A 13,519-nucleotide genomic window follows, 5' to 3' on the forward strand; every position below is an offset into this window, starting at 1 on the left:
TTATTATTATTATTATTATTATTTAAGCATTCGGTATTAAAATTGAATTCCTTGTTTCCGGTCATTTCGGGGATCATTCCAAAAGACGTGAGGTCATCAGCATTTGACAGCTTAGGCAGTGCATTTTTTTTGTTATACCCTAGGTGGCTGCCCGAAGACTGCTGGGATCGGCTCCAGCATGCCCGCAACCCTTTTGAGTAGAAGCGGATTAGAAAACGGATGGATCGATGGACGGATCAGATTCATGTCATCCCTCTTATTCAGTGTTAAATCATCACTTATTCATGATGCAGCGGGTGAATATCCTCTTTTGCTTTGTAATGAGAGCCACTGATTTCTGTTCACTCGATTGTTTCTGCTCGCCTGTCAAAAGGAAGTCACTTCTCTGGGCTAATCGATCAGCTTCCAGAATGTTTGCTCTACAAGAATGTATCATTAGCAAACATTTCCCAGTTAATGTGATAAACACCGCAAGCAGTACAAAGCTAATAAACTACTTTCCCACTCGTAAAAAGTCTTTGGGAAGTTACCGGGGGGGTAAAAAGTATACATAGGTAGGCCATAGCCTTTGCAAAGAATATAAATAGCATGTTGCTTGGAGACAATTAATCATGAAGCAAAAGAAAAACAAAAATTGTGCTGGAGCAGCAAGGTGAAGAACACGCTTGTGTGCACTTACTGCTTACACAAGCAAGGCTTGACTAACAGTGTTGTTTAGTGCCACTTTTGTCTCACTGACAGTTGTTAGCAGCAGACACTGGATTCCAAAAACGGGCTGTGTTGTGACACCTCGAAGGGAGTGCTTCTCAAACTGGGGTCTGAAAAGTGCTTCACTACAAAATTGGTGAATTCAGTCAGCTTCTGACCCCCGTCGCGAGATGACGGCAGCGCACTTCACAGCATACATCCGCCATCGATTCAGATTGGTTTCCTTGCAGAGGAAGGGTAGTTAGGGTGATGGTAGTTTGGTAAAGATCATAAATGTAAATTATGACAATCAGCTGGTAATATGCAGCTAGTCAGCTTGACCTCGCAGACGAACAATTATTGTGAGCAAATCAATACGTGATACATGATAAACCAGACTGTGCCCGATTAAGATGACACGTCCTGATTATTATTGATGAACTAGGACACATAATTCCATTTGAGGTTGCGTTATCTATTTTTTTTTACCCCTCCCACGCTCTTTAAACACATTTAAACGTATCAAAAGACACCGTCAATATTTTTGAACCCAAAGTATCTCTTTTTTTATTTTTTATTTTATTTTTTTGCTGAAGGATTGTTTTTAATAAGGTGCTTATTGCTACTCATGCCCTCAGTGCGTGCTGTAGAAGACGACCACTCACAGCCTTTTACCATGGATGTGGCTTGATCGCCATTTTGTCTTTTCAATGTCGGATGAAAGAGCAATGTAAAATAATCTATTTATGATAATAATATAGTGTGTCGTCTGCTCAGGACTCCGGAATAAAGTCTGTTTGAACTGAGCCAAAGAGCTGAGTGGGTGCTGGTGTGGTTACATAAGCACATTACAGCATGCACGCAGACACACACAAGAACAAGCATAACGTTTTGTGTTTCTGTGTGCGTGTGTGTCCGTGTGCGCGTGTGTGTTCTTCTGCCTGCAGTCTATCATTAACCTTGACTGTATTTCCAATCTGACCTCCCTGTCCAGGATTGCCTAAATATCCATGTATGGGATTTGGCAGCCTGTCCGTACAGCTGCAACCAGAAGTTGAAATAGAATCATCATCGGCAAGAATGTCATCAATTTGGGGCTTTTAACTATTTTTTAACTGTTTGCGGAGTGGAATGATATGAATCTGTTTTGTTAATGCCTTTTCTGATTGATTATAATTGCACACAAAATCTGATTTGACACTTGGTCACTTCTTTTCCATATTTGTTAAAACTGTCAAGATAAACTGCTTTTAAAACTACTGCCCGGTTAAACGGAGCCTTAATCCTAACCCTTGAAGGGCAGTTACCGTCTTCATTAGTTCTATTCTCAAGATCCTGTCAACTCACCGGATTGCAACCGATATCGGAGAACGCTCTTCTTTATTTATTCAACCATTGTTTATCCAGACAGGGCAATTGAGAGTCGGTTCTTATTTGCACTGCTGACCAAGCCAAGAGGCAGCAGACAACAAAGTAACTTGTAATCTGTGGTCCTGATCATTGTACCGCATTTTTAATGCTGTACAAACAGCCCAACAATGTGGTACCGGCACATGGAAAGGATTAATGACCAAGTACAACGTCGCCAGAGCCGCAAAATGCTTCGCAATGCATTTCTTCCTACCCTCTGTAGATCACTTATCCACAGAACAGGGAACGCGAGCCTGTGCCACATTTAAAGTAACAAATGAGGCTGGACTTAGTGGAGTGGTGGATCGGTGTGGCGATACGAGGATGTGTCACCTGTCAAGTGGCTGTCAGATTATGTATATGCAGAGGCAAGGCAGCCAGGATTACACGCTCAGGGAATTGGAACTGGGGGGAGGAAAAAATACGTCACAGTCCCAAATCAATCCACATCGATCCACTACAGAGACGTGATCTTCCGATAGCGACACAGTGTCAAAGGTGCAACGCAGACTAGGACACACAAGCACACGCACACGCACTCGCACACGCACACGCACGCACACACACACACACGCACACACACACACACACACTTTCTATAGCTCTTGTCCTCATTACGGTCACAGGACAGTTGGAGCCTATCGCATGCCATCTTTGAAGAGAATATCCAACTTGAAATATGGAAAAAAAAACAGAAAACAAAAAAAAAACACTTAGAAAAAAAAAATCAAGACTAAAATGAAATCAAAATGATCTGCATGTCATGTACATTTGCAATTTAATGTCTTCAATGAACCTAACATGGAGGTTTTTCGACTATGGGAAGAAACAACACACAAACTCCACACAGGAAGGCTGGAACGGAGATTCGAACCCAGCTGAGAACTACGAGGCAGACATGCTCACCACTGGTACACTGTGCTGCACACACGCACAAAATAACACAATTCACAGATGGATGCAAGAAGAAAAAAAAGCCATACATATTTATTGTTTTACACATAGGGTACATCGTCTACATAGATATCTTTGTACAAACCGTAAACTAAATACAGAAATAAATTTGAGGAGTATAATCTTTGACATCACTTTCATGAAAGAACACCAGAAACAGGTCAATAAATATATAAATAGTCAGCGGCCAACCTGCATCTTGCGTACAAACAACGGAGAAGAAGACAAACAGCATGTTTGCTACACACACAAAGCTTTTCTTTTAAGATTCGATAGCACTTGTGTTTGTCACCAAAAAAAAAAAAAAAATTTTTTTTCCTTTATTAACATCATGGTATAATACATCATAATCCTCGTATCCCTCATGTGTAAATACTGCCATTGAAGCTTTTAGTGTGTGTGGGGGGGGGGGGGGGGTTGTTTTTTTTACATGACCTGACACAACCAAATTCTACCGGTTCACCTTTTAGCCCCTGAATCACAGGAGTGAGTACTGTATAAGGTTCAGAAGGAAAGCTTAAGAGGGGCGGTCGGCCGTTTTGCTTAAGTCGTCAAATGTCAACTCTGATTGGGAGACATTGTTCTGTCACTGACTCCTAAGTGGCGGACATGCGGGCTGATGAAAAAGAACATGTTACTCGAGGGGGCCGCGGCCCGACGTCAGCCGTCTTCTGAATCAAAGCGGTGACGTGAGCGTTGATGACTCACTCTGTTAGCAAGGTGAGGCCTCGAGGGGGCATTAACACCAAAATACACCAGAGATGGCCTCGGCAGCTCCAGATGCATTTATGGAAATGTGTAACAAAAAAAAATTAAAAAACAAACAAACAAACAAACAAAAAAAAAAAACTATTGAAAGTGTGCGGCGTTACCCAAAACAGGAATGTCGGAAATGCCTGATGAAACGTGAGACATAATGCCACTCAAAGTCATGGTTAGTATTTATAAACTTAACAAATTGATGCACTCTGACTTCATTGAAAAAAATGATTTGCTGCAGTCAAGACAATTGGGACGTCAAATGGGGGAAAAGGTGCAATAAAATGCAACTTCTGTTCCGACTTATCCTGACTTCATCGAATGCCATGCAACAATTTAACACAGATGTCCCAAAAGATGTAATGCGTTCCAGAAAACTGGGAAATGAGAAATTCCTAAAACTGGCAAGTACCGGTAGTAACTTGTAGTCAGAAATAGAAAATGCATTTCACAGAGTTCAAGTGGTCTGCCATTCTGCAACAGTGGGACAAATTCATACCAAAAAAAAAACATTGTGGAACAACTGGGAAGTCTGAAATTTCTGACTTTTAGAATACTGCAGGACATGCGGAACAAAATGCCACTTCAATTCAAAGATTCTCTTTGTGAAGTATGTAAGGCGAATTGAATAGACCTAACTTACAGTACTCAGCCATTGACCAACAATGAAACAAAGTCAAAACTAAAAGACAAGGGTCTAGTGTGTTACCTTTGACCCCTACATTGCAGGTTTGCATTTTGAAATGTATGACTTAGTTTGTTTGCAACCTCCCGCAACACTGATGAAAGGGAGGTAAAATACTTAAGCTGCAAAACTGAGAAGGGAAAGTCCAATACAATGCCATTAAGGTCACAAAAAAAATGATCCAATGCTCAACTCGTTGACAGGTTCCATTTCGACTTTGTGTTCCGATACGCCCAAATTTCTGAAAGGCAACATCAAGATGCCCGCCAACGTCTTCACATTCGGCTGCAGTGATTTAGAGCATCAAGAGTTCTACCCGAAACACGCGCGAGGTTTGATTCAGTGCCGTGACTCCGAGTACAGCTGGGAAACAGTAGGCCCTGTCTGTTTAATATTAAATCCAATCGTGTTAACATCTGGAATGCTCATCGGGGCGACAGAGGCAGCCATGAGAAAAGCGAGCAAGTGAGTGCGAATCGGAAGGAGGAGGAGGGAATGTTCTCCGAGGCACTATTCCCATGGATCCTCGTCCATCTTGACACACTAACTGCGCGCGTCTGTAGTTACTGGTCTGTTATGGGGGGATGCATCAAATCGCCCCTTCCTAAAAAAACCACCAAGATACATGAAGTAGTGGCACTTGAAAGATAATTAGGGCTGTTTGAAATTGAAATGAGCTGACAGCAAATGCCTGCTAATCCATGTTTCAGCCAACAGAGCAGCGTGAGAGGAGGACAAGGCAGCGAGGACAATGAGCTGCTTGTGTGCCACATATTGAGCTACAAGTTCCCCACGTTGCCTGTATGGACAGCATTGGATTTTCCATCACGGGAAAATCAAACGCCGCATTCAAGAACAATTGCTTTCTATCGGATCGTCTTTCTCTTCCCCTGATGTGAGCAACAGTTTCAATGAACGGTGTCAGACTAACATTCGCTCCAGCAGTCTATCTTTACCAACTCCAGCCCAGCATATGATTTTGAGCAGAGTATGCATTTGTATTTGCACTTGACTGCAAACTCACAGAATGTCATTTCATCAAACCTAACTTTGGGTTGGCTTTAATGCACAGCGTTCACCTTGTTTTTCTGCATTTGTTTAAATGCCTCTCAATTCACCTTTAACGGTCAAAGATGTGATTTTGGTAAGAAGCCGGTGCCATCTTTTAGTACCAAATTCTTCCCCTAGAGGTGCTAGTGAGTCACAAACTAATTAGCATCCATTTCAACCATGTTTGTGTCAAAGTAAAAAAAAAGTCAATTGGTAAAAGCACATTTAAAAAGAAAATAATAATAAGGCTGTGCAGTGCTAGCCAAAGCAACAGGTGGCGCTTTAAAACACAAACCAGCAAGACATTTCAACTAATCAGAGCCACTGCAATACATAACAGCGACACACGTAGGGGGAAAGCTTAGAAAAGAAATAATGCTTTTGTGTATGGTTAGTTTTGCTGCATTAAAAAAAAAAACATCAATTTACAGACAGTCTATCCAAGACAAATTGACAGGTGGCAACATACAAAGTAATATTACCGTAATCACAAATCAGTTATTCCAGAATATGACATTTGAATGTGACTTAAACAAAGCAGAAAAACAATGATTACAATTCTACTGTAAACATTTTTTTTTGGAGGGGTGGGGATATCGATTTTCATAAAAAATTCTGACTTGGCTACTTCCTGTCCAAGATGTACATACATGAGGCTGCCTTGGTTTACGGTGGAACCAACCTATGGTGTGTTGAGGCTACATACGGCATGCAACGGCGTAAGAATCTCTGTATTGTATCAGTTGTTTTAGCCATTTTCACTTGGTAATCGAAGTCCCCCAAATCTACAAGTTAAATATAAATTTGTTTTTTAAACAAAAAACATAAAAACAAAACAAAAGCAGGCTTGATTTTTCAGTTTCATTTTAGGCTGAATAAAAACATACGACACGCAAAAACAGGTCACATACCTGAATTTGATTTTTGAAGTTTGGTCCGAACCATTAGTCAAGCTATGTTAGCTTGTTAGCTAATACAGTGAGACCAAACCACAACCACTATCCATCAATTGGTCAATGAGCCATAGTTTATGAAGGACAAATGTGTTTAAGCATGACAGTATTCAGCTCTGTGCATTACTGTATGTCCCACGCCAAAGGCTAACAAGCTAGTGTATCTTCACGAATGCTAGTTACCAAACTTTCAGTTTAGGTCATGTAAACCCGACAGAGTATTACAAATCTATAATTCAGTCTATTCTGTTTTTGATTTGAGCCTAAAATTAGAGCTAAATTACATCGGTGATAAACTATTGCACATTTACGACTTAGGTACAAATTCAGGTTACGTTGATGCCGTAGGAGCAGCTTTCTGTCAAAAACTAAAAACCTGCAGTACAATACAGAGAATGTGGTTCAGGGTTCACAAATTTACCTATTCACAAACCTTTAGGGAAACCGACCTTTATGATTGATTTATGCTCAGGCTAAAATAATTTTAAAAAATAATCTGGTGACATTTTGGTGCAGACGCTGAGGCGCTTAGTTCAGTAATGTTTTTATTTATTTTTTTTTTTTGCTGGCATCTTCTGCTATCTATGGCCCATTACGGTACAATATAAACCTTTTTAGAGGGTGTCAATTGCAGATTTTGGCTATTTGCGGCAGGGTTCAGTGTCTATCCGTCGTGAATTATGGGGGTTCACCGTCTTCTTAAAATTCTGTTGCATTCGGCATGAGCACTTCTTAGAACCTAATAAATCATTATTTATCCAGGACAACCACATCAGGTCACACAGTACTACAAAAGACAGATTACAGTATGCTCACAAAAGAAGAGCTGTTATTTTGCCCCTGTTGTATTGAATTAAGAAGCCAAAGTCAATTATCGATTGAACATTGCATGAGAAGTAATGACAAATGACCCGCACTGACTGGTCAGTCACCACGCTGTGCTTCCAGGATGGCTGCCGGAGCCCAGCATGCCACCCGGCGCAAGTAATTAAAGAAATCGGTTATTTACACCTTTTGCGGAAGTCAGTCAACTTCCCTTCCAATGAGGTTGAGTGCACTTTAACTTCCTCCTCCTCCATCTAAGTGCAGGTTTATGGTTCTTTTTTGTTTGTTTGTTTGAATCTACAGATTTACATTCGAGGACTGGTGGGGATTTTTTGTTTTGTTTTTTGTTTGCTAAAAATAGAACAACTTTAAATGCCAGAAGGGGAGGTAATAAAACAGAAAGCTTTCATGGTAGCCAGTCTGCTTGGTGGCTATTGAAAAGCACATCGGAGGACTCAGAGATACGAAGAAATCCCAACCCAAAGCGGGGTAAACACATGCCGATCGATAATGTCTAATTTGAGTATTTTGACTCCATTCCGATCTAAATCAGCAAAGACTGGATTGTCTGATGTCTCTTAATTGATTATCCTGAGCAGTTATCCTTTAATGTGGGGTGAGTTTGCGATGGTTTTCAATCCCTCATAATCCGTGTCGTCAATTCCAAATGGGAAAACCGATGCTTACACCTTTGTGTGGTCAACATTAAATTGGGCTGAGTCCCCGTCTCAGTGATTGTGATGTGGAAGGAAATGAATGTCACCAGTCACTCACCACAAAAATGAGATGTTTGAGACTGCACTATCGACACCAGGTAAACTAAACAGTTAGCCTAGCTTCTTTTACAACTGCTGTTTCTTCTTATACATTTTCTAGCGGTCTGGATGCCACAGAAAAAAGTCGATATGTGTGTACCCCGTTTTAGATAACTACTTATTGGTGTACAGTGAACCCCTGTTGGTCGCAGTGGAAATTGATTTAATCCCCCCCAAAACTGCCCTAAAAAACCTTTGTAATTGCAGAGAGATTTTACAATATGACCACAATGCACTACTTGAAACTCTTCAACATAGGTCCTTGACACTAAAACGCCACAAGATGGTGCCCAAGTTATATTTAAAAAATTAAATAAAAACACAAATAAGCGAGTTTCCCAAGAACTGCAGATAGGATAGGTTCTACAAAAAAAATAATAACAATAATAATAAAATGTGTACGCGGGAGGGGGGGGGGTTCACTGTACATGGTTTTTGAGAGACTTTAGAATGGCTTGGAAAAAAGAAAAAAAAAAAAAAACATTCTCCTGTCCATTTTGAACTCCCACATCAGTTGCCAAATACGGTCCCTTGCCAAATAGAGCTGAAGTTAAACGCACCCTAATCTTTTGGCTGCCTGCAAAGGTCGACTCTCAAGAAAACTGCCATGTTTATACTGCAATTAAAAATATAATCCGATATCAACTGCATTAAACAACCCGTTTTGCTAACATTTTCTACATCTTCTGCGCTATACTGTTAAAAGTCAGTCTGTACTGTACAGGATGCACATGTATGCACCCGAAGTATGCGATGACATGCCAGAATTTTGCAGTGTGTTTAGCCAGGATAAAGTGCCTTTGAACATTCAAAATAGTTAGTTTTTCCCTTGTTGGATCAGTGTCGACAGGCCGACGGTCCTGCAGGATGTAACACACTCACTAGGTCGCTGTCAGGCAAGATGTCCGTACAGAGTGTTCAGCAGGACATGGCGTTGTGCTGTCCGTTCTGCGTTATGGGGTTGATCTTTTCCAGAGTGATCTCCGTGTCGCTGTCTAAATTCCCCGAGATGGCCGGGCACAGTTTGTCCAAGGCATTGTTCACGACACCTACCTCCATCTCGTCCATGACACCTCCATCCAGCTTGTGTAACTCCTCCTCCTGACACAGGATGCTGTGGGGCATCACGCAGCCCACCGAGTGGTTGCCTTCCTTTGGGATGTGGCTTTTGGGTTGGTACTGGCAACTGGCATTGGGAAGGGGCGCTCCGGCGTTGTTGATGCTGAGGATCTCGATGGTGTTGCTCCCAGGGCAGAGGCGGTGGCAGCCCAGCAGAATGGAGAAGGCCTTGCGGAAGTCAGCGTTGAAGGCGTAGATGATGGGGTTGAGCGACGAGTTGGCCCAGCCGAACCACACAAACACGTCAAAGGTGGTCGGGCTGATGCAGTGGAAGTCGTTGGCGTCCTCGGGCAGGTTGGCCTCACAGAAGGGGACCATGCAGTTGAGGACGAAGAAGGGCAACCAGCAGCACACAAACACTCCCATGATGACCGAGAGCGTCTTTAACACTTTGGTTTCTCGCTTGAACGACATCTTGAACGAACTCTCGCTCTCCGGGTTGGACGTGTTCCCCATGCTGCTGTGGCGGTTTTTGGCACTCTCAGCGGCCCTCTCCAGTGCGGATATTCTCCGGATCTGTTTTTGGGCGATGCGATAGATGCGGGTGTAGGTGACAATCATGATTGCCACGGGGATGTAGAAACTGATGAGCGACGAGGAGATGGCGTAAGACCGGTTAAGGCTGGAGTCACAGTTGTCAGCAGGCAGCTCGCCCGGGTAGGTTACGTTGAGCTCGGCGTAGCTGGTCGTCTGAGCTTTGTGCCAGTTCAGCTGAACGGGGATGAAAGAGATGAGAACGGACAGCGTCCATGCCACGCTGATCATCAGGCATGCCACTCTGGGGGTCATTTTGCGTTCGTAGCGGAATGGACTCGAGATGGCCCAGTAGCGGTCCACGCTGATCACGCAAAGATTCAAGATAGAGGCGGTGGAGCACATGATGTCGAACGCCACCCATACATTGCAGAACGCTCCGAAGGGCCAGAAACCTACGATCTCCGTCGCGGCCTTCCAAGGCATCACCAGGATGGCCACCAGGAGGTCGGAGATGGCCAGGGAGATGACGAAGAAGTTCGTGACCTTGGAGCGTAGGTGGCGGAATTTGGTGACGGCGACGCACACCAGCGTGTTGCCCAGCAATGTGGTGAAGATAAGGAGGGATAGGAAGCATCCCGTCAGAACCCGTTTGGACGAGTCGCGTTCAGGCAGCGGCTGTCTGCCCTCTCGAACCATCGAGAAATTGTGATCCATTGTTTACGCAAGATCGTATCTGGGGTGGGTGGGATTTTAGGGATCGGGGTAGTGGGGGCGTAAACCGTCACCCCATCACATCCCCCAACCGCTGCAGCTGTACCGCTCCACGGAAGGGTCTCAGGACTGAAAGGTCGGCCATCTCCGCGCCGCTTCTCCGGTCACCTGGGTCACCCGTAGGCACCTGGTCAGAACCGCCATCCTTGGCTTTCGGAGGTCAGAATCTCGCCAACTATCCTGGCATCAGCAGTCGCCGAATATTCTGTGCGTATTATTCGGTTTGATTCCTGCTCTGCTCATATGGTGCATTCAAAGACCACAGAAAAGACTGATGTTACTATACCGTCCACCTCCTGGGAAAGTTTCCCAACCACGTTTGCTGCCGAGCTGCGTTGAGTGCTGGCTGTCAGGTCCAGTCATTCGCTTTATATAGCACCTCGTCAATAACGGCTATCGACGGCTTTCGCAGTGTGTTTATCTGATTTGTTTAATGGGTACTCCGGGCGTTTCCACTTGACTTTATCAGCTACCTGGATCGAAACCCACCGCTGCTGTTGGTTATATTTCTTCAATGTCTTTCAATGCAGATTGGTAAAAGCCTATCGTGCTTCCATGAGGTGGGCTGGTTAAAAAAAGTTATGTACTCAAATAAATAAAAATAGGTCGAAAGCATCATTCTCAAAGTGTCAGGATCACATAATCCACCGGCAAGGTCACTTCCCAATATGGCAGATTTGCCTTTTACATTTTCCTCGTTGTGCAATCCGTGGGTGGTTGGAAAATCCGTTAAAAAAAGTCCATCAAATTTAAAAAATAGTTGAGAACACCCCCGGCATCCTGACTTGCATTCTTCATCATGCGTCTCGTACCCACGCGTGCCAACGCCTCCGGGGGAAGTCACTCCTTGCGACGCTACTCTTTATTCCTACTTACTAATTTGTTGTTGTTGTTTTGTATTTGGAGGGAAATTATCCTCTTGCCGCCTTGACCCTCGCGTGGAGCAGGACGAGTGTAATCAAACAGTGGGGGCTCGCCGAGAGGCGCGCGCATCTCGCTCTCTCCCTCTTTCTCTCTCTCTCTGCACATGCCGCACAATTCAACCATCCAGGAGGGTGAGGAGCGAGGGAGCACGGGGGGGGGGGGGTGAAGGAAGGGGGCGTTAAGGAAAAAAAAGCACTACAACTACATGACATTAAATTCACCACAGAGCTTAGCCACCTCAAGTTTACTCATATGAAACTTGCGTGAAAAAAAAAGACTGTCTAGTCACTCTTATTAATGGCTTAAAGATACTTTTATGAAATAAAGGTCATTCCCCCTATGAGTTTGTTTTAAGAGTCCGCATAACAAAATGCTATTTTATTGCTAAATATGTAATAAAGGGAGTGGGGATGCTGCAAAAGAAGCCATCCCCGTGGCCTGACATGAACTTGGAAAAGAAGTGGCTCAATGGCGCCACTGAGTGGGCATAAGAAATAAGGAGGTCAATAAATATTGGCCATCTTTTATTGAGTCCTAGTCTCCGGCCTGCAGCTTTAAAGGGGACATATTATACATTTTGATCATTTAAAATCACTATTTTTATAACACCGTAAGGATGAACCATTGTAGTATAGTCAGATTAACAAAGAAGAAAGTAAATCATGCTTTTTGGACCAATTATGTGAAGTTGGGCAATCACTGGTGGCGCATTCCCCAATACTGCCCGATACTGTGTGTATGTGGTGACTGAACACAATGCCAAGCTAACACACCACCCATCCTCTGCATCTCCACAAGGTCACCGAACACTTAAGCGCCACATTTTGAAAAGCAACATTGTCAACTATCACTTGTGGAGCTCTGTTTACCTTACACAAAGCTGCCACTGGCTACTTGAATCAACTCCCCTATATTTCACCTTTACCGTGTGCGTACATATGAGAGACAGAGAGAGAGTGAACATCAATGTGTATAGTATTTTAAAAACCCAAAGTCTCCCTTTCCAGGCCTTTGCATGTATGCGTCAATGACGTGTCATGACTAGGCACGTGTCGTGAGAAGCGTGTGTGTGTGTGCGCGCGTGCATGTGTGTTGTGAGAGAGCATAATGCATGTAGACAAGCCAAGTGTAAGAGGCCTGGCAGACACAACGCCCACATTTCCCTGCAGCTCTGAGCCAGGCTATGCGTGCAGCCGCCCAAGTTCAAACCAAGACCATGTTAGACACAAACACGCGCACACACGCACACAAGCCGACACACACACAAGCAGCCATGCAGGCTAATTTATGTCTGCTCCAAAAAGCAAACAAAATAGAATAGGAATAGAAGAGAATAGAGATGCGGATATGTCTTTTTTGTTATTTCATTCACTCCAAGTTGACCTTTTAACAATGAATTTGATGTGACAATTAACTTCTGGCACTAATCAATCAAATCTGTTTGTGAAATTGCGGCTTTTCATATTGACCCTTGAAGCACATTCTCGGGGTACACATTTATCTCGATGGTAGGGATGTTTCCTTTCATTTCGGAAGACTTTTTTAAAGGTGCCCTTCCATGTAGTCTAATTTATTTCCACTTATTATGCAGAACATACGTCACAATGAGTTTGTGAATTGTTTGTTTGACATCCATGCCATTTGTGGATTGGATGAAATGGCTTCCCGGATTTGAATTTGGTGCCATTTTGATGGAGTATTGTGCCTCATTAGTCAAATACGTGTGGATATTTGGGGGGGGCTTTTTAGAGGATATTGGTTCCTCTGAAGATGTATTTGTTTTAGAATTGCATGGCAGGTCGGATCAAATGTTCTTTTTACTTTTAATTAAATATTTGTTACATTTGGAACAAAAGGTCAAGAGGGATGCTTTTTACGCCAAGGAATCATTGGTACTTTTTGGTTGCTTCATTTCTTTTCCATTTTGTCTTGTGAAGACTCTAGTGCAGACTACCAAAAATAAAAAATAAAAAAAGATCAAACAGGCAAACACACTACGATAATAATAATTCCCTCTCTAGTCGGCTATCTCGGCTGAGCTAACTTGGCATCTTCACCTATGGTAATTTCATGCGCCGGCTCACTCTTCA

At 43.2% G+C, this 13,519-nt stretch overlaps 1 protein-coding gene across 1 annotated transcript; it reads right to left on the bottom strand.

The window, feature by feature from the left end:
- Positions 1-3,056: 3,056 nt before the first annotated feature.
- drd1b (dopamine receptor D1b) lies at positions 3,057-10,448 on the bottom strand. Its single transcript, XM_086131667.1, has one exon. It carries the CDS (start codon positions 10,446-10,448, stop codon positions 9,057-9,059), a length of 1,392 nt encoding a protein of 463 aa, XP_085987793.1. The 3' UTR covers positions 3,057-9,056.
- Positions 10,449-13,519: the final 3,071 nt, after the last annotated feature.

The sequence above is a fragment of the Hippocampus guttulatus genome, chromosome 15 (assembly GCF_054856545.1).
Source record: "Hippocampus guttulatus isolate MCC_2025c chromosome 15, RoL_Hgut_1.0, whole genome shotgun sequence".
Lineage (NCBI taxonomy): Eukaryota > Metazoa > Chordata > Actinopteri > Syngnathiformes > Syngnathidae > Hippocampus > Hippocampus guttulatus.

Bases quoted from the DNA above. Each gene is read 5' to 3' on its own strand.
- drd1b (XM_086131667.1), bottom strand. From the start codon at position 10,448: ATGGATCACAATTTCTCGATGGTTCGAGAGGGCAGACAGCCGCTGCCT.